The 25,602-nt window shown below is 39.0% G+C and overlaps 1 protein-coding gene across 1 annotated transcript in view; it reads left to right on the top strand.

The window, feature by feature from the left end:
- The window catches only part of LOC124985011 (uncharacterized), a 28,300-nt gene extending 15,287 nt beyond the window's left edge, over positions 1–13,013 (top strand). The window contains exons 2-3 of the mRNA XM_047553320.1: positions 3,984–4,159; positions 12,848–13,013. Of these exons, the coding sequence (XP_047409276.1) occupies positions 3,984–4,159; positions 12,848–12,891 (220 nt within the window). The 3' untranslated portion in view covers positions 12,892–13,013. The remainder of the gene's footprint in view (positions 1–3,983; positions 4,160–12,847) is intronic.
- Positions 13,014–25,602: the final 12,589 nt, after the last annotated feature.

Genomic DNA, 25,602 nt, shown 5'->3' with positions numbered 1-25,602 from the left:
TTTACAGACTGAAACCTCTGAAACTGTGAACCCCAGATAAACTTTTCCTCCTCTAAGTTGTTCTTGTTGCATATTTTGGTCACAGGGATGCAAAATTTGACTAAAAGGATGGTATAGTTTTTTATTCTGTATACCTTATATAGTAGAATATAGCATTATAATGTAAGAGAGATAAAGGAGAAAATATTTGCATTTAATGTCAGTGGATAAAAAAATTCATTACATAGTTAATATTAAAACAGCATATAATCATTTTTTTTGCTTTGTAAATAGTGATAACATTTGTTATAATTTGTTCAACTGTGAGAACTTTAACCTTATATATGAAGGAAACTGTGTGTGTCATTTAGATAAAGTAGGTAAGTTCATAAAGCCAGGTCACAGAGTAGAATATTTAGGAATTTCAGTTTAATCTAACTGTTCTGTCCCCTCCTACTTTCTGGGAGGCCATACATTTGACATGTAATCAATGAGATAATTTGCATTTTTATGCTGTCTTTGAAACTTAGTGTAAAACATGGTGAATATTTATCATTCAGGACTAGCTGGGATTTTAGGAGTTCAATAACCACCTGTGGCTAGTCGCTACTAGATTGGGCAGCACAGTTTTAGTAAGAGAAGGAAGTCGAAATGGGTGAAAGAAGAAGGGAATTACTGCAGGGAAGAGTGGGCCCTGACAGAGTCTTCATCTAATGGATTCTGTTTTCTGTGGGAAGTGAAAGAGCAAATGAAGATTTGTGTGTGTGTGTGTGTGTGTGTGTGTGTGTGTGCAGTTTTGAAGAAAGTGGGGAATATTTGAAATAGTCTTGGTGGAGTGGAGAGTGAGGGAGAGAGAGAGTGAGCAAGCACTGACGGGGAAGCACTTGCTGCCGTGGGGAGCTCTGGAATGTGAGGCCTGTTATGGGATTTTCTTCAGCAGCCTTCAGTAACCTGGTTGTAGGTAATAGAAACGCATAAGGTTGTTACTTGAAATCAGTCAGAATGAGAATTGTTTTCTAGGCAAGTGTGAAAGAAGGACTCTGAGACAAACGCATTGAGGCATCTCTTCAGAAAGTGGTTCCAATGATGGAGCTTAAAGTCTACTTTGAAGTGGAAATAACGGGCAAGTAGAAGTAAGTTGATACAGAAATATTCAATTGAGGTTTCGATTTGTTTTTAACCAGGATTGAACCCGGGCACTTCACTGAGCCACATCCCCAGCCCTTTCTAATATTTTATTTAGAGACATGGTCTTGCTGAGTTGCTTAGGGCCTCGCTAAGTTGCTGAGGCTGGCTTTGAACTTGAGATCCTCCTGCCTCAGCCTTCTGAGCTGCTGGGATTACAGGTGTGTGCCACAGCACAGGGTTTCAATTGAGTTTTCTGGAAATTCCAACCAGGTTTGGGGACCCATCTCTTGGTTAAAAAATAGGAAGACTAGAGAATTATGGTGAGAGAGTGAGGTGACTGAATTCAGTTAATGAAGGTGAATAGCGTTGGTGAGGACAAATCCAGGGTGTGGTGTGTGGGTGGGGTGGGCGAAACGGAGAAGCAGTCAAGGAACTGGAAGACCATGGGCTGGGCTGAGTCACCATGGGGACGTGAAAGTACTAGGTTGATGGCAGGACTTGGAGTGAAAGAGACAACCGTAAGCCAGGGGCCAAGCGACAGGGCGGGGCGGTGGGGTGGCCAGGAATGATGTGACAAAGAGCAGAGTAGTTGGTGCGGCCAAATGGCCGAAAGCTAAGAGGAGTATGACTTTTTACATGAGAGTGGGAAAGCAGGGTCTGGAGGTGGCACCTGGGAGGGAGGAGGGCACCGACCTGAAAGGTCCTGTGGCTCAGAGCCTTCACTTTAGAGATGGAAAACTGAGGAAGAGTGTGGCAACCAGCCTCTGAGATGTCCTCCAGAGCTTCCTGCTTGTGTGTCCACACTCCTGTGTTGTCCCCTTCCACAGAGCATCAGGTTAGTGCACATGAAGGGCAGAATATGGCAGAACCGAGGGCACGTTGCTTCTGAGTTTGGGTTGTAAAGACCACTGCAGCCCCTGTGCGGTTGCTCTCTCTCTAGGGCCACTCACTTTGGGGGAAGCCAGCTGCCATACCAGGAGCAACCCTATGGAAAGGCCCGTGTAGTGGGAAACTGAAACCTCTTACCAACAACCATGTTGGTGAGCAGATCCTCCAGCCCAGTCGAGCCTGCAGCAGGTGAAGTTCCAACTGATATCTCTATTGTAACCTCTTGAGAATCCCTGAGTCACCGGTGAAGACTCTGCTAAACACTCCTACAGAAGCTGCCAGATGATATGTTTATCATTTCAAGCCATTCTGTTTGGAGTAATTTGTCATGCTGCAGTAGATAACACTGAGTTTCTGCAATACACACAAACTCACAAAGCTAGTTAGCAGCCAATTTGAAGTGGGAACACAGGGCTTTTTACTTCTAAGTCAATATTCTGTTAGACCAATGTTCTATGTATTCTAGTGTATCTTGGATTTTTGAAACGGATATAAATGCATTCAGGAGGTGTTAATTATCTGAAAACATTTAATGGGTCATAGTTATTTTATTTTATTTTATTCTCATAGCAAAATAAAGTGAAAACAGGGTCATGCTTTCTCATAGACTATGGACTACAATTCAGGAGGGTAAGTATTTCCTGTGTCCCCACCAGATAGTGACACATAGCATTTCTACAGCATACTTCTGGTTTTTTGCCATGATTTCTGGAAGGATTAAGATTGATTCAAGTTTGTGTAATAGCTTAGTGGTAAACCCAGAAATGTAATTTCTACTTGGTTCCTTTTAACCAATTGACAGGAATGACGTAGTGTACGTGGTATCAGTTATGCCATTAAAATACTGCAGGATAAGCCTGACCTTTCTCTGCAGTTTATCAATGCCAGGGCCCAGCGCCTGCATTTCTGCCTATTACCTCTAAGTGTAATATTAAGAGAAGGGCAGATTGCCAGAAAGGTACTTTGTGACTTCCATTTTCATGCCATAGAGTCTGCAATTTGTGTGTACATGACTATTAGACCAGAGAAAATTTCTGTGACTCTCTGACTTATAATTTGGGTCTCAGGTTTTTTTAAATGTAATTATTCCATACTTAAAATGTTTTCCTTCACTAAGAACATAACTAGAAAAGTATAAGAGTAAGCCTGGGTTTCACCAAGACATGCAGTTTAAAAAAATTAACCTCAACCGAGTTCCTTAAATCTCACAAAAATTCAAATATGCATGCAATTACTCTTCATTATACTCACTAAGTTAATTCACTGTCATGTATTCTCAGCACTAGGGAGAGTCTTGAATGTTTTCCTGTATTTTTTTTTTCTCACTGTACTTGAAAATAATAGATTTGCCATCTATTCCCTAGTATCACTTATACTCCTGAGAGTCCTGAAAGACAATTTTCACTCCCTTGGCATTTTAGCACTTTCCTGGTTATAACCCAGCTAATTAAGTGTGGATTGAGCTTGTCTGAGACAAAATACCATTCCATATTTTATAATAAAAAGGCTAGTGATCAGTACATAGTTGCAATATTGCATTACAAAATTTCAACACTTTTTCATAATCAAATGAGGAAAACATAGACATGTGTCCTCAATTTCTGTTGGTACCAATTTTTCTACTTGCCTCATTCTTCAGAAAACTCAGATGCTCTTAAGGAAACTTAGGTTTGTAAATTCCTTTGATTTTTATAACTCTATAAATGATTTTAGTAGGAATTTATTCATTGAACAAAATTTGAACAGTATTAAGTGCCAGGTACTTTTCTGGTGTTAGGAATATGGAAGTGGATAAAAGTCTTGTTTTCTTGGCCACTCATGCTGTCCTGTGGGAAGAGAGTCAATAAACAAATAAGCAAAGAGATACATAATATTTCAAATGATGAATAAATGATATAATGAAAAAAATAAGATGATAAGAGAAAGACAGACCTAAATGAGCAGAGGATCGAGATATATCTATCTTATCTACATCTACTTCTTCCTAGCTATGTCTCTATCTGCGACAAAAGCACCCCAGAGGAACAGACAGGGGCCCAGGCAATTAAATCACAGTGGGTGAAGAAGCGGCCAGCGGTCTCGTGTGGCTGTGCCCGAGTCAGGAAAGAGGAGATGAGATCTGGAGGGAAGTTGCGTCCCGAGCATCTAATACTTTCTGGTGCTGGTAAGTTCAGTTTCACTTTGATCTCCTCTGGCTGCTGGGTAAAGAGACTGTAGCACTGTAACTGTGGAAGCAAGTAGAAGAATTTGGGGACTGTGTCGGTTCAGTGCCTCCAAGAGGCCAAGATGGGATTAGACATGCATGAGATTTATTAAGAGGAATGCCTCGGGGGAAGGTGCCAGAACAGATCTTGAGAGCCGTCTGGCTGCAGTGCAGGTCTGGGCCTGGTGAACACAGAAGGAAGAAGGCAGGACAGTTGCATGGAAGACTCTTAGACTGAGGTGCAGTTCTCTGAAATTTTGATAAAAACTAATGGGGTGTTATGTCTGATGTGTCAGGATGCATCCTACTGTCATGTGTAACTAATTAGAACAAATAAACAAAATGGAAAAACAAAAAAAAAAAAAAAACAAAAAAAAAAAACAAAAAAACCCAAAAACTAATGGGAATCCTTGAGCCAAAGATTCCAGGATTGGGCCAACTGTGCCCAGTGATTCATTCTTGGGAAACCTGAGTGCGAACACAGTGATGGATTTCAGAATGCAGCAACTGAGGCCACCGGTCACTATGCCCCGCACTGAGAGATTTGAGAGGGGCACTCAGGAGAGGCCATCCAGGAGACTCTTGCCATAGTCTGGGTCAGAGAGATTATGGTGACTTGGGTTAAGGAGGTGGATGGACTTTGGAGGTACGTTGCCATGGATGTATTTGGAAGCTTGAGCTGATCCTATGGCCAAAAGATTTGAAGTGGGCGCGAAAGAAGGAAAAGAGACAAAGGTACCTCCAAGGTTTTTTGTTCCAGGTAGCAAAAGAATGTGGTCACCATTTACTGAGATGGGGAAGACAGTGGAATCTTGAAGGAGGAAAATCTGGAGATCATTTCAGCCATATTTTGTCTGAGATGTTGGTTAGTCCTCCAGGTGGAGGGTTGAGAAGGCAGCTGAATATACGATTCTGGGTTCAAAGGAAAGGTCTACACTGGCAATACGAATGTGAAAATCATCAACATACACTCAGTATTCAAAGTCATAGGTTTGGCTTAGTTTATCTAAGGAGTGTAAATAAATGGAGAGCAGAGAATGAAGGCCTGATGGGGAATAGGAGTGGGGACCACAGAGGACTGAAAGCCAACTGGGAAAATTTTCTGGAATGATCAATTTTCAGTTATCTAATCAACTATTACACTTTCATAGCTATTAAATGAAAGCTGTATAATGTATTATTATCTGGCTAAGTGAACTAAATAATTGAGGAGAAATAAATTTCATAAGAATATTGACCTTTTTCTTAAAAAAAATTTTTTTTTTTGACAGATTCAAAACCTGTCCCCAACATTCACTGTGTGTCCTTGGTCAAATTTCTTAACCTCTACTGCTTTCGATTCCTCATTTCTACAACGGGGATGGTGGAACTGTTGAGAGGATTGGGTTAGGGCTGAAAATGATTGTTCTGACAGGCCCGGCACATGATGTAGTCAACACATGTTATATAGCACTACATAAGACTTCACAATTGAAGATCAATGTCACCGTGTCTCAAATTTTCTGACAGCTGCAAATAGGATGTAGGGTTTAATGTAGATCCTTTCAGATTTCGTTGCTCTAACTGGGATCTTGCTGTTTTTGTTTAATCCTATATTTCTCATCATGTTTCTTTTCTATGTTTTGAAATAAAAGTAGTTTTAAAACTCTGCACATTTCCTTAAAGTTTTTAAGTCAGTTACCAGTAGGGACTTTTAAAGGAGATCATGGTTTGCCAGAAATTTATTTAAATTAATAAAGAGAATTTAATAACAAGGACTCTCAAGCCGTTTTATGTTCTTGATATCCCCTTGAGAATCATATGAAGGCTCTCCTCCTGAAAATTGAACATGTAAACCCTCCCCACCCCACAAAACCTTTGATTAGAATTTTAGGGAGTCTGTGGATTCCTAAAGTTGCCCCTTGAGGCCTGTGAGGTGGCCATGAAGCCAGACCTTGAACTGGCTGCAGAGTTCACATTCTTGTAAGCTTTACTTTCTTCTTGATTCAGTAGCTCCACGTAGCAAGATCTGGATACATCATGAATTTTAAGTCACTCACATAATGCCAGTATGATAAAAATGGAGTTTCCTTAGAGAAATTTCAATTCTAAATCAATTCAGTTAGGGAAGAAACATGCATAATAGAGAATGTAACCTGTGTCGCCAGAGTCCTGCACTCAGAAGGGTCCCACGCTTGGGTGAAGGCTGTACTGTTACCATCCTGAAATAATTTTTGTTTTGTTTTGTTCTGAGGTACTGGGGACAGAAGTTGGGGGTGCTTTACCACTGAGCTACCTCCCCAACCTGTTTTATTTATTTTTTTAATTTTGAGACGGTGTCTCACTAGTTGCTCAGGCTGGTCTGGAACTTTCAATCCTCCTACCTCAGTCTCCCAAGTATCCAACATCACAGGTGTGCGCTCTTTACCCTGACTTTGAAATTCTTAATTTCTGAACAAGAGACTCTACATTTTAATATTACATGAGACCTCAAAAATCATATGGCGAGAATAACATACCCCCGCATACTCATAAATGCATAATTTAAATTCATAGGATCTTTCTCTCATTAACAAATAAGAATGCAAAATTAACTGAAAATAAAATATTTTCCAATGTGATTTTCAATGCAATGTTTTTATATAGGTTGTTTATTCTCACTAGTTGTTTTTTCTCCTTGAGGTAATGTATTACTTAATCTATTATAACTTTGACCAAAAGGTCCAAAGGAGAAATGTAACTATGTAATGAAATTATCATAAACAACTAAGTACATGTATATACTTCCCAAATAGCTGGAATTACAGACAAACCCGATGCTCTATATTCTAGGCCAAACAAACTCCCTAATTGCCACATTTAGAAGCTTGGATCTCTGACAGAGGCCAAAGAGAAACCATTGAAAGGTTTAAGTGCAGAGTATGGTCACCATTATCAGCTCAATTTTTAAGACTTGCTAGATTTAGCAAATAAATCTACAGAATTCCAAGTGAAATTTGAATTTCAGATAATAGTGAATAGTTTTATTATTTAATTTTTTAGATTTTTGAACTGTTAGATAAAATAATTAAAATTGTATGAATAATCTTTTAGTATAGATATGTCCCATGCAATATTTGGTACATAGTTATATTTACAAGGTTTTTTTTTGGGGGGGGTGGGTACTGGGAACCGAACTCAGGGGCAATCAACTACTGAGCCACACACCCAGCTCTATTTTGTATTTTATTTAGAGTCAGGGTCTCACTGAGTTGCTTAGTGTCTTACCGTGGCCGAGCCTGGCTTTGAACTCCAGATCATCCTGCCTCAACCTCCCAAGCTGCTGGGATTACAGGCATGCGCAACCACCACCAGCTCTTTTGTTTTTGATTATTTACGTACTTATTTATTTTGAGATGTGCTCTGGTCGTGTTGCCCAGGCCAGTCCCAAACTCCTGGATTCAACTAAGCTCCCAAGTAGGTGGGACTACAGGTGTGCGCCACCATGTCCTGCATCCTAACCAGTGTTCATTGTTAACTTAAATTCAAATTGATGTATTTTATCCAGCAACCTTACCACTCACTTCTTTATGCAATTCCTCCAAGTAGTGGGTAAATGTTATTTCAGGGCACTCTGCTCTTCTTGTCACCTGTAGGTGGCAGTCTAATCAAATAATTTCCTGGGATCTGGTTGGCAAATTCAAGTGATACTGTACACATTGAATGCTGTTGAATCCATCTACTAATAAGACTTTTAAAAGTATATAAATCAAATTTTCACAAAAGATAAATTTTGAAGGTGCTCCAAACTAAATATAATGCAGTCCTCATCTTTCAAACAGTTCAAATCTGCTTGTGGTCCAGTTCTAATGAGTTACAGTGCCTGTTATGCTTCTAAGATTACTTTGAGATATTTTGTAGTTGTAAATGATGTTGTAAATGGGATCTTTTTGCCTTATGTTTTCTTACATACTACTTCTGCTGAATAAGATAACTATTGATTTTTGTATGCTCTTTTTAGACTACATTCTATTAGTTCAAGTTGTATTACTATAAACACTCAGATTTTCTAATACACAAATTATCTCACAAATATATCTATTTTCAAAGAGCAATAACTTGCTTTCTTTCTACCTTAACTAAATTCTATTTAATGTAAGTATTGAGAAAGGAATATATTATGATTAATGGTCTTAAAAGTTATGTCTATCAATATGAGATTTTATATTCACTCAAAACCATTATCATTATAATTTAATCCTAGAACCCCAAGATACATCTATAATCTTGTTACTGAATTTATACATGAATAGTACAGAATTATTGAAATAGGGGTTCTAGTATCTATTGAATCTACACCTCTGACCCTATTGTACTAAGAATGTTTATTTATTTATTTATTTATTTTTGGTACTGGGGATTGAATTCAGGGAGTGCTACCACTGAGCCACATCCCCATCACTTTTTTTTTTATTTTGAGACAGGGTCTATTAAGTCTGAGGCTGGGCTGCCAAGCTGCTGGTGTTATAGGTGTGCCCAGAGATTGTTTCATCTTATCACAGAGATCTCTCTTCCTACAAAACCAAAGGCTAAAACATCCCCAATAGATTCCACCAATTCTCTACATAAATTATTCCAGTATTGCATACTGTATTCTAGAGAAAAATTATTATAATTCATTTTGAACTTCAATATGAGAACCTTTCACTTTTTATAGAAAAGTCACATCACTTTCTGGTGCCTGCAGTTATTCCTTATCTTTTAAGCTGTGACAGTGTACTTAGCACTATACAAACATGGGACACAGTCCCTACCCATATCTAATGTTGTGAAACCACCTAAGAATTAGAATCTATGAATGCAAGTTTTGAAGATAGCACCTTCAGGTATTTTAGTTCACAGATATTTTAAAGTGTGGATTTATAAGCTTTAAAATGGAATAAAAAGTTAAAATAATTTAGAAGTAAATTTCACGCTAGATGGCGCTGTTTGGTAATATGCTATTTCTGTTGAACTTGATAATGGTATTCTTTCTTACACTGCTGCATTCCAATATTTACTCAGTGATTTAGTCTCAGTGAAAATAATTGGAAAATACATAAAAGTATCAAAAAGAGGATAATCTATAATTTGATTTTTAGGTGGCTTAGAAATATTTATCTCTGTGGTCCAGGGAGCTTTTAATAAAGGATAAGTTGTAGAGTCAAACAACCTAGGCTCAGATCCTGCCCTCTTCACGTGTGTGACTACACTGGGGTAAAACTCTCAATCTCAATGAGTTTTAGTGTTATTTTTAATTTTTTAAAATTTGACTCCCTTTAGCTATTGTCATGCACTTCTTTAGGAAACGTGGGATTGACTTTCCTTTGCTACCCTCATTACTCTCTACTCATTGCAGTCTGGCTTCTGTCCCACCATCCAGAATGACTCTTATTGAGGTTACTGACAACAAGCAGGTTGCCAAACTCAGTGCACATTTCCTGGTCTCTATCTCACGCTCTCTCAGCAGCAGTGCTGTTCTGAGCCCAAAGGTATGGTATTCTCAGATAATTGTGTGAATTTCTTTTCAGGGTCCGTGAAGACAGGGTAGCTTGAAATTGGCCTTGGTGAGAGTATTTACACCATTATAACCAGCAGCTGCTACAAATCAGGGTCTTTCCCTGACAACCTCTTGTTAATTACTTACCTGCATTCGGAGGGACAGAGACAACCCCTGCCACTTCACAGAGCACTGTTTTTTCTTTGTCAGTTCAGTGTCATCTCCTGGTTTTCCTTCCATCTTACCTCCTCTGTCTTCGTTGTTGGTTCTTCCTCCATCCACCACTGATGTTAGCATTCTTCAGAAGTCAGTCCTGGTCCCTCTCCTCTTCCTTTCAAATACCAGTTTTGAAAATAATCTTAGAAATTTCCTTATATTTAAATACTAACCATTATGCTGATCAATTTCAGATTTGTATCTGCTGCCCAGACTTTTCCTCTAAGATGTGAACATGAAACCACTCATTTGAACTTGTACTAGATATTTTGTAGACATTTCAAACTCATGACAAAAAACAGAGTTCCAGACTGAGTTTCATAAACCTTTCCCTTTCTTATTTTCTTCATCCCAACATTTTCCATTTCAGTAACTAGAGCGCCATTCACTCATTACTGAAGCCGAAAACCTGAGCATCATCCACCTTTCCTTCTGTCGCTCATCCAGGTGTAATTCATTCATAAACTCTGTCCATTCAACTACAAATTTTTTTCTTTCTTTCTTTCTTTCTTTCTTTCTTTCTTTCTTTCTTTCTTTCTTTCTTTCTTTCTTTCCTTCCTTCCTTCCTTCCTTCTTTCTTTCTTTCTTTCTTTCTTTCTTTCTTTCTTTCTTTCTTTCTTTTTTCTTTCTCTCTTTCAGAAACAGGGATACAACCTAGGGTCTTGCACATGCTAGGCAAGCGCTCTACCACTGAATTACCTCACTCGTCCTTTTTATCTTTTTATTTCGAGACAGTCTCACTAAATTGCCAGGGCTGGCCCGGAACTTGCGGTCCTCCTTCCTCCATCTCCCACGTAGCTGGGGTTACAGGCATGCACCACCATGCCTGGCCCAGCCTCTCATTTTTATTCTCCATTTCTCTTCCCATCACATTTTGGGCTCCACCATCTCTCACCTCAATGACAGTAAGTAATCTCCAGACTGATTTCTGAACTTCAATTTTTCCTCCCCTCTCGTTCGTTCTCCACCTGTCAGCAAAAGTGATCACAAAACCTACATGAAATCACACTACTTCTCTGTTTAAAGACTTTAAATGGTCTTCCAATACATTTAAAAGAACCAGATTTTTGGTTTTTGACCTAGTCTCTGCTTACCCCTCCAACTTGAAGTGTGGTCGCTCAGCTCTTTATGCTCTGCTCAATCCATGGTGGTTGGCTGTCTAGACCTGGAACGCACCACACTTCCCTGCAACTCCCATCCAAAGGCTCCTGTCTGAAAAGCTCTTTTCCTTGCTGTTTCTGTGGTTAGTTCCTTCTATTTATTTTTTTTAATTTATTCTAATTAGTTGTACATGACAGTAGAATGCATTTATATATTTTGATAGATCATACATAAATGGAGTGTAATTTCTCATTTCTTTAATTACCAAATAAATTTAAATGTACCCGTTCCATTGTTCTTCATTTCATTTCCTTATCTCTTGATGGAATGAATGAGAACTTACCTAATAGGAATAGTAAAAAAAGTATTGAAAAGTTCTTGATGTGAGGCCTAGTGCAGAGTATGTATGGCAGCTTTCATTTTTTGCTACTGTTTTTCAATTAACTTACATTTTTAGCTATTCAGAGCTCTGGAATGAAGACTTGTGTTCCAATGGGGCACTACTGATATTCTCACTGCCTAATTTTACACTTGTAGACATATTTCAGCAGAACACCGCTCATGTTTATGCTTTCACTTACCAGTACGTGCTAGCAAGGGGAAAGCTAATACTGATGATAGGAATCGAAAACTTATGTGATCCAAATAGGATAAGAGAGAAGAGCACCAATAAGACTCTTAAGACATAAATACATTTTATTTTTCTCTGATCAAACTTCATACAGAAAAAGCATTATTTGGATATTGGCAATTTGATTGGTCAGACCATGCTGACAGACTATGCTGGTTATGTGCTTCTAAATTCAGTCACTTAGTTTGGTATTAGAGGGTTCTGCAACTTTAATCTTACATTAAAAATGCAGCAGCCTGTTTAGTGCAGTGGAGAAAGTGCAAAAGTAGAGCTGCATTCATTATTTAAAAAAAGAGGGGGTGGCTCAGGGAGTGAGTTCAACTTACTATACTAGGAAGAGTGCATTCAGGTATGCAAAAGTTAAACAGCATTGGTACTAGCGTGAGATTTTAAAATCATTTAAGGCATTTTTTCAAACATGTGTTGGTTGCTTCTCATAAGAAGTGGCTCCTACGCCCCTAACAGCCAGAAGCTCCCTACCAATGTGATCTTTCTGGAGCCACAAATGATGTTGTGCAGGGACCCCAGACAATTGCATTCTGTATTGACCCAAATTCTCAGTTTTGACCTCTCTGATTCCTGCTTAAGGGAATTAAGCAGAACACTCCTGATTTGCTTGCTCCATGATATTTTAACCTTGAACTGTGCCCTACCCAGTGTGCTCTTTCAGAGCAAGGGGCACCTCTAGACCTTCTGTGCTAGTCAGCTGTGATGGCTGTGACACATACCTGAGAAAAACTTAATAGGAGCAAAGACTTATTTTGGCTCACAGTTTCAGATGTTTCAGTCTAGGATGGTCAGCTGACTCCAAGGCAGAAACATGGCAAAAAGGTATGGGGGAGGGGGAGGGATGGGGGAGGGGGAGAGAAAGGGGAAGGGCTGGGGACAGGATATACGCTTCCAGGACACGCCCCCAGTGACACGCTTCCTTCGACCAGGTCCTACCGCCTGCAGTGTCCACTGCCTCCCAGCAGTCTATTCAGCTTTCAGTGAGGACAGAGCCCCGTGGTCCACTCACTTCCCAAAGCCCCACCTCGGAGCATCGCTGCACTGGGACCAAGCCTCCAACACGCGAGTCTCAGGGAAGACTTCATATCCCTGAAAATGAGCCCCAGCACCTCATTTTGCCAAGCAAGTCACAAAGTACAGAGAGGACAGACTCCAGAGGAAAAAGGTCTCTGACCCACTTCCTTCTTTCCCACAGAAAGTTTTCCTCCTGTTATGGTCTGGATAGGAGGCATCCCCTGAAAGCTCACGTTAGACAACGCAGGAATGTTCAAAGGTGAAATTACGAGGTCATGAGAACTGTGACCTTATCATGGATCGATTCTTCTGCTGGATTAATAATCTGAAGGGACTACTGGATGAAAACTGTGCAGGTGGTGCGAGGCTGAAAGAAATGGGTCATGGGGCTGTGCCCTGGGGATAGATCTTACCCTGACTTCTTGTGTTTTCTCTGTCTCTCTCTCTCTTCCAGATGCCATGGCCTGACAGCTTTCTTCTGCTACACCCTTCTGCCATGATGTCCTGTCCCCACCTTGAGCCCAAAATCATGAAGTAGACCAACCATGGACTGAACCTCTAAAACTGTGAGCCAGAATAAACTTTTCTTCCTCTAAATTGTTCTTGTCAGGTATTTTGGTCACAGCGATGAAAAGCCAACACAGCTTCCCTCTTGTCTACCAACTTCTTTTTTGGAAATCACATTGCATGTTCTCAAGGACACCCCATGTTCTGGGACGTATATCAAAACACCTCTTTCCTGAAAATGTTGGTGGTGAAGAGATAGGCATTGACTTTCCTTTGTATGCTGGAGTCTGAGCAGTGATAACTTTCTGGAAACACTGTAGCTACCGCCCTTTTAATCCGTGACTATCTAAAGAATAAGACTCTCGGCCTCACTGCAGGGCAGCCTGGGAGTCCTACTGGGGGGAAAAAACACAAACTTCATCTCCAAAATTTTATTTCTCAGTATCTTTCCTAGACATCTATTTGCAAAGGAGCATGAGGAGACACATTCAAGGACACTCAGTTCAGGGCTGTGTGTAAACAGTGATGTCAGAATCAAAATAAATGAGCAATAACAAAAATAAGAAATGGTTGACTATAATATACAGTATGGAATAGAGTCATACCATGCTGCATTCACAGAATAAAATGGAAAGATCTTCAAGACAAATCATTAAATGAAAACAGTAATCTATAGAAAAATAAAGCTTAATCCAGTTATGTAATGAGACATCTTTCTTTGTATACGTGTACACATACAAAAATGCATATATCTAAGTGAACAAAGAAAAAGCCTGGAAGGGTATCTATCTGCTATGGTTTGAGTATTAAATGTCCCTCAAAGACCCTTAAGTTAAAGGCTTGTTCCCCAGCTGAGAGCTCCTGGGATGTGGTGTATTTTAGAAGAGGCTAGTGGGAGCTCTTCAGGTAATTGAGGGAGTGCCCCCAAAGGGACTGCAGGACCCTGTCTCTTCCTTGCTCTCCTCCTGTGTCAGCTGTGAGGTGAGCAGTTTTGATCTGCCGCACGTTCTCACTGTGATGTGCCGCCTCGTCCCAGGGCCACAGCGGCAGATGAACTGATCCTGGCCTGAAACAATTTAAAACTGTGAGCCAAGAAGCCTCCATGAGTTGATTGTCTCAGGAATTTGCTGTAGTGATAGAAAACTGACCAACCCGCCATTGAACAGATAGTGATTAACTCCGGGAAGGGAAGTCGGACTTGAGTGGAAGATGGAGTGAAGTTGGCTTTTGCTCTGTTTCTGAAACGTGTTACAATGTGACACACTACTTCTGTAACTAAATATTTAAGAAGGAATGATGGAGGAGGGCCAGCAGTGCAGTGTAATGTGGCGGTTGGGTGCCTGGTCCCCGGGTTCAGGCAGCCTGCCTTCAGGCTGCAGCTGGCCACTTACTTAACCTCTCCTTCTTCAGTTTGTCCCTTTGTAAATCAAGAGTAACAGGCATCCTACCTCTGAAAGTAGTGGGAAGGCAAAGTAAGAAGATATGTTTAAAGTACCTGGCACCTAGTAGGTGTCATGTGTTACCTACCATTATCGATTGAGGAGAGAATAAGTTATTGGTGACTCCACTTTAATCAGAAAAGAATGGTTATTTCCTTCATGTTCTGCCACTAGTGAGACCTCAGGAAATGCACTTTAAAAAATCAAGGCAGAGGGAAATGAGGGGTGGGGGGGAAGGAAAGATAATTGAATGAGACAAACATCATTACCCCATGTACGTGCACGATCATGCAGATGGATCACTCTACTTCATGTACAACCAGAGAAACGATAGTTGTACCCCGTTCGAATACAATGAATCAAAATTTAAAAATCAATGTCAAATATTCATGGCGAGGAGGCTTCCGATGGTCCTGCCGTTGTTGAGTCACTGTGGCACAGCACACGGGAGAGACTACAGGCCCACCAGCATTAGCTGCTGGCCAGTGAGGCACAGCTCCCGCCCTGAAGGGCCCGTTCTGTGTGATGGGTGCGGTGGAGCGAGGAATCGAATCAGTGACCAGGTCATCCCAGCGCAGTGCAGGCCTCGGGATTATGCAGAACTTGGATGAATCTGCAAAGAAGGAGTAGGTGGGTGTAGGGCAAAGAAAAGTTCCAGAAGAGGTGAAGAATCCGAAGGATGAGGAAGGGTGAGCTATGAAAATAAGGAAGGCATGGCATTCCAGCAGAAGAAACAACAATCTATGTGGGGACTACTAGGAGGGGTGTTGTTGAAATGCAGAATGTGTATCCGAGTGTGTGTGTGTGTGTGTGTGTGTGTGTGTGTGTGTGTGTTTAGGTGGCAAATGGGAGGGTGAAAGAGGAGGATGGTCCGAGGAAGTGAAGAGTAACAGGTGTAGACAGGTAGTAACCGCCAATGGTGGCCTTCGTCATGCCACGTCAGTGTAGGAGGAGGAGCGGGAAGCCAGATGGCAGGGAGAGTTTGCTGAAGACAACCTGCCTAACTGAACAGATAAAAGGACTTCACCTGAGAAGTCTCAACCTGGACAGATAACCTTAAAATAAATAAATAAATAAATAAATAAATAAATAAATAAATAAATCCCAGGCTGAGGTCTGACTTCTGCTTCTAAGTGGGACACAGTAGACCCTGGCAGGCTAGTACTCTTGATGCAACAAATAGGGAATAAAGGGAGAAGTGACAGAAAGCAAAGCTTAAAAGAGACACAGAGCTGTGAAAGCAGTGAGCTCTATGTAAAACTCGAGACCAGGGATCTCTGAAATAAAAAGGATTTATTGAGCTGTTAGCAATGCTGGCCAGAAAAGAAGCAGGTTCTGGGATAAGTTTCACAACTACCAGCAGCAGAGATAGATAACAGTTGGAAATAGGTCCACTGGACCTAAGGAGCAAGAGTATTTTTATTATGAAAGTTTGGGAGGAAAAGTATAAATTGCTTGCTCTGAACCTACATATAGATAAGATAATGGGAATTGGAACAGGAGGGCAGTTGATGAGGAAAAAAATCTTATCAGTTCTGGATTGGTTGGGTTAATATTTGGAAAATTCATTACTTGTACTGATGAAAACCAAAGATTAAAAATAGTTAAAAAAAAGGATACTTTACCTTCAAAGGAACAATAATAAGATTAACTAAAGTTTTTTTTTTCTTAAAAAACAGGAACTATGAAAAATACAGTGGAATGAAATCTTTGAACTGAAAAAAAAAAGTATTACTAAATGGATTTGCTGTCTACCATCTCAAACTTGAGACCATTTGTGGGTCCTCTGAAACACTCTTTAGCATCTAGAGGCAACTGCCTCATTCCTTCTCTATATTACAGGTTGAGCATCCTTAACCCCAAATCCCCAAATCCAAATATTTTGAGCCTCTTGAGCACTGATGTGATGTCACTTGTGTTGGGTTGCAGCCCAAAAGTGGGTGCACTAAAAATATTGTATAAAATGACCTTTAGTCTATGAGTAAAAAGTGTATACAAAACATAAATGATTTTTTTGGTTGTTTTGGGTCTTATCCCTGAGATACCTCATTCGGTATATAAAAATATTCCAAAATCTGTGTGTGTGGGGGGAAGCCCCAAATCAAAAACACATGGTCCCAAGCATTTGGTATAATTTGAGGCTTCACAGTTGCACAACGTCAAGATCATCTAGGCCAGGTGAGGTGTGCTGTAGCTTTCTCCTCCTTTAAGGTTGCTCTTCCTCCTGTGTGCACTAGCTTGAATCTGCAATCAGTCATCACATTAATGTATTCCTTTCTGGAGCTGGTATTCCACTGATTATTAGCAAAGGCTCTGTCTATGTTAGGAATAGTATTTGTCTTTAAAAGCTTTTATTATCATTTTTGTAAAATGTAGTGTTTAAGTCTTGGTGATGATAGAATTTTTCAGCCTTTACAAATGTGAGATTTGGAGTTTCGTCACAAACTACATGTCCTTCATGTCTCTTAAGCATCTGCTGCACTGGTCCTGGGAGGCAGATGGAACCATTCAATGATAAAAGCATCCCCGCCACCCTTGGGTTGTGGGCTCCTTTTGGTGTGATTTAACTTATCTAAACTATGACAATGTGTATCATCAATAATCTCACATCCAATGTAAGTGAGGCAGAAAAGTGAGAACTTTCTCTGGTCAGTGTGCCGTTCCTGGTCTGGGTATACTGTTTGAGATGATCATCCAATCATTTCTTTTTTGAATGCTTTGTCTCTTTTGTGGAACTAAAGAGACACTGTCCAGCAGCAGATGAATAGTCCTTGAGGATTAGTAGCAACCAGTTGCCTCTCCTCTACCCTCAAATATTACACTGAACATCCACCCAGGCGACCTCTTTCCAAGCTGTTGGGTCCCCTGCATTTCTTTCTTTTTGTGAGCACTGGGTCCTGCTGGGTGCCTTTGGACTGACTCCCGCCAGGGACTAGAATCTGTTCTTGATTCCCTATGTTGATTTCCTTTGATGACAGAGCCTGCATTGGAACTACTTCATGTTTTTGCACTGCTCTCCCAAACTGCCGCCAGCCCTCGAGTCTAGACCACCATCCCTTCAAGTTCCACGTTCTGGATCTGAACTAGATTGCCTGGTACTGTTATGATGTTGTCTTTCATTTTCAGTATTTTTCTTAAGTGACTAACACCTCTGTACATTTTCTAGCATACTTCAGCCTATAACCCTCTGTTTAAAACTAATAGTTTCTCCATTTTGTACGCCGTCCAAATAAGTATTTATTGTTTTCTAAAGGACAGAATAGAAACCTTGAGAACCTAATTTGCAAAATATGGTATTATCAAACAAAGAAGTATGACTTACCTCCAAAGATTCACAGGAAACATGAAATCACTTACATTTATAAGAGATGGGCACAATGAGGAGGCTGAGATGAGCTGATCATAGGTTCAGAAGAGAAGCAGTGGATAATTAGGTTGGTCTCCTCATGCATTTGTTTAGAAGCTCCTTAGATGAACAATCAGACTCAAATGGGAATACAGAGGGGTGGGATCCACAAGAAGGACTCATTATTACAAATGGATTTCCAATTTTCCCAGCACTACTTGTTGAAGAGGTTGTTCTCCAATGTATGTTTATGGCACCTTTGTCTAGTATGAGATAATTATATTTATGTGGGTTTGTCTCTGTGTCTTCTATTCTGTACTATTGGTCTTCATGTCTGTTTTGGTGTCAATACCATGCCGTTTTTGTTACTATAGCTCTGTAGTATCATTTAAGGTCTAGTATTGTGATGCCTCCTGCTTCACTTTTCTTGCTATGGATTGTTTTGGTTATTCTGGGCCTCTTGTCTTTCCAAATGAATTTCATGACTGCTTTTTCTATCTCTGTGCAGAATGCCATTGGAAACTTAATAGTAATTGCATTAAATCTGTATAGTGCTTTTGGTAGTTTGGCCATTTTGATGATATTAATTCTGCCTCTCCAAGAACATGGGAGATCTTTCCATCTTCTAAGGTCTACTTCAATTTCTTTAGTGTTCTGTAGTTTTCATTGTAGAAGTTTTTCACCTCTTTTGTTAGTTTGAGACTCAATTATTTTATTTTCTTTGAGGCTACTGTGAATGGGATAGTTTTCCTAATTTCTCTTTCAGTTGATTCCTCACTGATGTATAGGAACACAATAGATTTATGGATGTTAATTTTATATCCTGATACTTTGCTGAATTTGTTTATGAGTTCTAGAAGTTTTCTGGTGGAGTTTTTTGGGGCTTCTAAATATAGACTCATGTCATCAGTAAATAGGGATCGTTTGAGTTCTTCTTTTCCTATTTGGGTCCCTTTAATATCTTTCTTTGGTCTAATTGCTCTGGCTAGAGTTTCCAGGACTATGTTGAATAGAAGTGGTAAAAGAGGGCGGGCATTCCTGTCTTGTTTCAGTTTTTAGAGGGAATTTGTTCAATTTAGAACCCTAACTCTCACCCTGCACAAAACTCAACTCAAAGTGGATCAAGGACCTAGGCATTAGACCAGAGACCCTGTGCCAACGGGAAGAAAAAGTTGACCCAAATCTCCATTATGTCAGTTCCTAAACTGAATTCCTCAACAAGACTCCTGAAGCACAAGAAGTAAAATCAAGACTCAATAAAGGGGATGGATTCAAACTAAAAAGCTTCATCACAGCAAAGGAAACAATCAAGAACATAAACAGCCTACAGCATGGGAGAAAATCTTTGCCACCTGCCCCTCAGATACAGCATTAATCTCTAGGATATTTAAAGAGCTCAAAACTCTTAACACCAAAAACAAACAAACAAACAAACAAACAAAAAAACAAAACCCAATCAATAAATGGGCTAAGGATCTGAACAGACACTTCACAGAAGAATATGAATGGTCAACAAATATGTGAAAAAATGTTCAACACCACTAGTAATTAGAGAAATGCAAATAAAAACTACACTGAGATTTTACCTCACTCCAATCAGAATGACAATTATCAAGAATACAAGTAACAATAAATGTTGGTGAGGATGTGGGGGAAAAGGTGCACTCATACATTGCTGGTGGACTGCAAATTGGTACAACCACTCTGGAAAACAGTATGGAGATTCCTCAGAAAACCTGGAATGGAACCACCATTTGACCCATTTATCACACTCCTTGGCATATCTCCAAAGGACTTAAAATCAGCATATTATAGTGATGTGGCCACATCAATGTTCATAGCAGCTCAATTCACAATAATTAAATTATGGAACCAACCTAGGTACCCTTCAACAGATAAATGGACAAAAAAAATGTGGTACATATATACACAATGAAATATTACTCAGCAATAAAGAAGAATGAAATTATGGCATTTGCTGCTAAATGGATGAAACTGGAGGCTATTACACTAAGTGAAATAAGCTAATCCCCCAAAACCAAAGACCTAATCCTTTCTCTGATATGCGGATGCTGACTCACAATAGGCTGGAGAGGTGTGTGGGAGGGATGGATGGAGATTTACCAGATTGTTGGGGGGAGTGAGGGGTAGGGAAAGACAGAATGAATCTGACATAACTTTTCCTATGTTCACATATGAATACATGACCAGTGTAATGCCACATCATGTACAACCACAATAATGTGTATATGATATGTCAAAATACATTCTACTGTCATGTATAACTAAAAAGAAAAAATAAAAAAAATTTTAAAAAGAAAACATAAAAAAGAGGGACTCATTATTAACCAAGTAGATAATTACCATTTGTTCAGTGGTCTATATTTAAAAGTTCTTTCACAAACATTATTATTATTATTATTGCACTTGAAATTTACAGTAACTTTGTATGGTGAATATTATTTTTATTATGTGCATTTTAAACCAAGCAAATTACAGGGAGCTGTTATTGAATATTTGCCATAGGCCAGATGATGGAGATCTATTTAAAATCTGTTATCTCATTTAACCCATAAAAGATTTCAAAGAAAAAGCAACACTTTCTCAGAGGAGGTGCCTGAGGCCCATAGGATCTGTGCCCGAGGATGCAGGAACAGCAGTGAAGATGGTGAGTATTTGAGAACCCCAAGCTCTTGGCAGAGAGTTTGGGGTTACACGAGTTGCCTGAGGTCCCCAGCTGAAGGTTCAAGAGAGGAATTATGATAATTTACTGTTCACTTTTTAAAACAGCTTTGTTCACCTACCACAGAAGTGACCTATTGAAAACATGATTCAACAGCTTCTAGTATATTCAGAGTTGTATTTTAGTCCATTTAGGCTGCTATAACAGAACACCATGGACTGAGTGATTTAACCAACAGAAATTTATTTTCTTATAGTTGTGGAGGCAGGAAGTTCAAGATCAACCTGCCAGCTTGGTTACTCTCTGGAGAGGGCCCTCTTCCTGTCTTGTCAATGACTGACTTCCTGATGTATCCTACGGGACCAGGAGAGAAAGTTGATAAAGCTTTCCGGTCTTTTCTTACAAGGGCACTAATGCCATCAGGAGGGCTGCACCCTCATGACCTCTTATGAACCTTCCAAAGTCCCCATCTCCAAATACCATCACCACATTGGATTTTGGTTGCTTTACCTATGAATTTGCAAGGTATACAATTCAGTGTATATCACCTTATCCCAGGTCAAGGACTTAACACTGCCTAATTAGTGGTTTTTTCCAATCCAAATTCTCTAGAACTGAATTAGCTGGACCTACCTCTGGTCCTCATTCTAGCAGAGACTGCTACCTAATTGAGGTGTTGTATGGTTTAAAGGAGTCTCTTGATTTTTAAAAACAATTTTTCACACAAGTATATATTCCTAAATGATATATTTTTCTAGTTTGTTTTGGTTTAATAATATTATGGTTTGACCACATTGTTGGGTGTAGCTATGGTGCATTGCCATTGGGAATGTCTGGTCTTCTAACATGTAACTATACATACCTTATATACCCCAAGTCTGCTTTTCCTTCCTCAGATGTGTCCAGTCTGGAGATGAGTTTGTTTAAGGGATTCTCTTTGATAGATCTGGCATTTCCACTGACTTGTCTTAGAGTTTACATCTCTTTTCTGAAATCTCCTAACTCTGCCTACGTGTTGTCAACATTTTCCCCTGCTGGGTCTTTTAAAGTATTGTTTACAGTTATTTTAAAATTCTAATAGTTCCAGTCTGCAGGTCAGATCTGTATCTGGTTCTGTTGATTTCATCTGGCATCATTTTCTTTCCTCTTAAAGAACTTTCTTTAGCATTCTCATAGTACAGGTTCCCAAAGTTTGTTGGAAAAGTTCTTAATGTTATTGAAGAACACTTTTGTGGGATATAAAATCCTAGCTTGACATTTTTTTCTTCTTTTAGTACTTAAAAAACTCTTCCTACTGTCTTACTTTATTTTCTGTTGAAATGTCTGTTCTTGTTCTTATCTTTTTGCTGGTGTGCAGTTTATTTTTTATTCTATTGGCCTTTATGATTTTCTCTTTATCACTGTTTTCAGTTGTTTGATTTTGATGTGTCTGGGTACACTTTGTTTTGTAAGTGGTTATATGTGTATCCTGTTCAGGAATCCTTGAATTCTTTGGACTTGTGGCTTTATCATCTTCCTCAAATTTGAAGTATTTCTCCCATTATCTCTTCAAGTACATCTTCTGCTTTTCCCCATTCTAGGGTTCAGATTATAGCTCTTTAGGCTATAATCTGAGAAGAGTTTCTTCTCTCCTTCCTTCTTTCCTTTCTTATTCCACTGATAAGAAGTCATCACTGATAAAGCTTATCTCTTTTCCTCTTATGAGGAATTGTCAAGAGCTGCCTGTTGTCTGATTACTATGATAGTTGTTTATGTACTTTTTTTTTTTTTTTTTTTTTTTGAGATGGGATCTCACTGCATTGCCCAGGCTGGCCTCAGACTTGCAATCCCCCTGCCTCAGCTCCCCAGTAGCTGGGATTATAGGTGTATACCACTATACCTGGCTTGTTCATGTATTTTACTCTAGATGTGGAAAGGCAAGTCCAATTCTTGTTACTTAATCATGGCCAGAACCTTCACCCAGTCTATAATTCTTTAAATCTCTACTCCATCTATGGTTAAATGCCTCTTTTTATTTCTAATATAATTCACTTATTCCTTCTCTTTTTTCCTTAATCAATTTCACTTAAATTTTTCATTTTATTAATCTTTTCAAAGAACCAATTTTTATACTAGTTTACCATTTCAAATGAATCAATAATTGAACGTATCTATAGGTAAACAGTTTTCCTTTCTCCTCATTCTTTCTTCTATCTTACACTTTTTAATGGGGGTAACTTTCCTTTATATAAAAATACTTACATATGTATGTACTTAAATATTGAATGTACAAACAATATAGAAATTACTTTAGTGGTGGACTCAATACATGTTTTAAAATATCTTTCTTTTGCCATCATTTTGATAGATAATTTGCTGTTTGCACAATTGTAGATGGACAGTTACAGGCTAAGAAGGATTCCATCGCCTTCTGCTTTTCATTGTTCTCTTCACATAGTCTGTTGTCAGTATGTTGTGTCTTTCCAGGCTATGACTTTTCTTTTTGGTTTTTAGATCTCTTTCTTTGTCTTTGATCTTGTTCAGGCTTTTGTTTTTTGGTGCCAGGGATTGAAGTCAGGGGTGCTTAACCACTCTGCCACATCCCAAGTGATTTTTAATTTTTAATTTTGAAACAGGGTCTCACTAAGTTGCTTAGGACCTCACTAGTTGCTGAGGCTGACTTTGAACTTGTAATCCTCCTGCCTCAGCCTCCTGGGCTGCTGGGATTACAGGCCAGCACCTCTGTACCCTGCTCTTTAGTTCAGTTTTGATATAATGTACCTAGGTCTAGATTTGTTTTTAATCATTTTTTGATACATATTATATTTTCTTTATCTATTTCTAAATGTAATATTATCAGCTGTTTTTCTTCAAATGTCTTTCTTTCATGTTTTTATTTTCTCTTATAATTGCTGTTATTTACACATTAATAATTTGCACATTCTCGTTCTATCCTCCAACTCTACTTACCTCTCTTTTGTATTATCCATTCCCTGATCTTTCAGAGTTGCATTTCTAACAATTTTAAAAAATATCTACCTTCAAGTTCACTACTTCTTTGTTTGGTTCTATTTTTCTGTTTTATCTATCCATTGAATTTTTAAATTTTGCCAGTATTTGAAAACTTTCTATTTGCTTCTTTTTGGAATTTGCTTGCTCATTTTTAAAATCTCCTGTTGGCTCAGTTTCATGATATGTATCCTTTGTTACTTTATATATTTTATTCCTTACTTCATATTTGTTATATAGGAATTATATCTGAAATATTAGTATCTGTATCTGCTTTTTGCTGTTTCTTCTGGTTCTCATCTAGAGTGGCTTATTTTCTTGTGTATCTGGTGATCTTTGATTATAACCTTAGTTTTGGTTGATCTTAGTCTGTGGAATCCTGGGGGTCAATATTGGTGTTATAAAATGGCCTTTTGGCTTGCTTTTCTTGGGAGTCAGATGCTACTACCCAGGGTCATTTTCATCCCTGTTAGGAACCTGAGCCAACGAAGCACCTCAGGTTTCGTATCCGTACCTTGCATGTTTTCTACATTCTTCCTTTCTGCTTGTTTGCCTCCTCATTGCCTATTATGTGACAGGCATTATAAAGGTATTTGATAAAAAATTAAGTAGCTCACTCTGCTTTTTTTGATTACTTGAAGTTATGCAGAAATAGTTTTCTCATGCTATTTGTGGAAAGTTTAGGTTAAAAATGAGAAGTGATGGTGAGTCAACAGCTGAGAAGTCGTGGGAGTAAGAATCAATACTCACTCATTTTAAAAAATTACTGAAGATAGAAAAAAATGGATGATCTGCACAAACTCTCTTTCTAGTCAAAGTTGAATTTTTGGTAAGAATCAAAAAGTAATTTATCTTTATTCAGACACAGATTAGAATGTTTCTTCCTTTGGGTTTATGTAAATTATTCTTTATAGTATATAGTATAGACTGTACTGTATTTTCTGACCTTAGAAAGTGGTACTTAAGTCTGGTGCAGTGGAACACTCTGCAATCCCACTGGCTGGGAGGCTGAGGCAGGAGGATTGCAAGTTCAAAGTCAGCGTTGGCAACTGAGCAAGGCCCTAAGCAACTTTGAGCGACCCTTTTTCTAAATAAAATATAACAATGTCTGGGGATGCTCATGGGTTAAGCACCCCTGGGTTCAATCCCTGGTACCAAAAGGCAAAAATAAAAGTGGCACTTAATATTTCTCCAGAAATGTCTTGCACTTTGCAGGTTGCTTTTACAATGACTTCTAAAGAATTCTATTATTTCAGATGAGACATTTGTTAGGAGCGTCAAGATACTATCAGGAACTTGGTTGTTATATGGTTGGAAGGATTAGTTTCAGACTTCTATGATTATAGAAAGATATTCTGGAATGATACAATTGATCCTAAAAAGGTATTTCAAAGTATCATCTCCAAAACATAAGCCATTCATATATATTTTAAAATCTGAACTGCTACTTAACCTGAGGAAGAATAAATCTAAGCTCATAAGAAAACTCTTTTATAACCAAAGATGATCTTTGATAATAAACTTACCACTTTCCAACCTATTAGTCAATCAGGTACCGAGAGCAGTTGTCCTTCAGTATCCATGGGGATTGTTTCCAGTACTCCTGAGGGTGGATGCTCAAGTTCCTTATATAAAGTGGCATAGTGACTGGGTATGGTGGCTCAGGCCCATAATTCCGGTCACTTGGAGGCTGAGGCAGGGGCAAGTTCAAGGCCTACCTGGGCAACTTAGTGAGACTCTGTCTCCAAGTAAAATAAAGAAGGACTGGGAATGAAACTCAGTGGTAGAGTGCTTGCCCAGCATGTGCCAGGCCTTGAGTTCAATCCCCAGTACTGCCATAAATAAATAAGTAAATAGTTATATTTGCATATAACCCACACATGTCCTTCTGTGTACTTTATTTTTTTTTTCACTTTCTTTTTTTTTTTATTATAAAATTGTAAACAAATGGGATACATGTTGTTTCTCTGTCT

The sequence above is a fragment of the Sciurus carolinensis genome, chromosome 5, assembly GCF_902686445.1.
Source record: "Sciurus carolinensis chromosome 5, mSciCar1.2, whole genome shotgun sequence".
In the NCBI taxonomy this organism is placed as follows: domain Eukaryota; kingdom Metazoa; phylum Chordata; class Mammalia; order Rodentia; family Sciuridae; genus Sciurus; species Sciurus carolinensis.
Note: the sequence above shows the minus strand (reverse complement) of the source record. Positions and strands in the feature narration are given on the sequence as shown.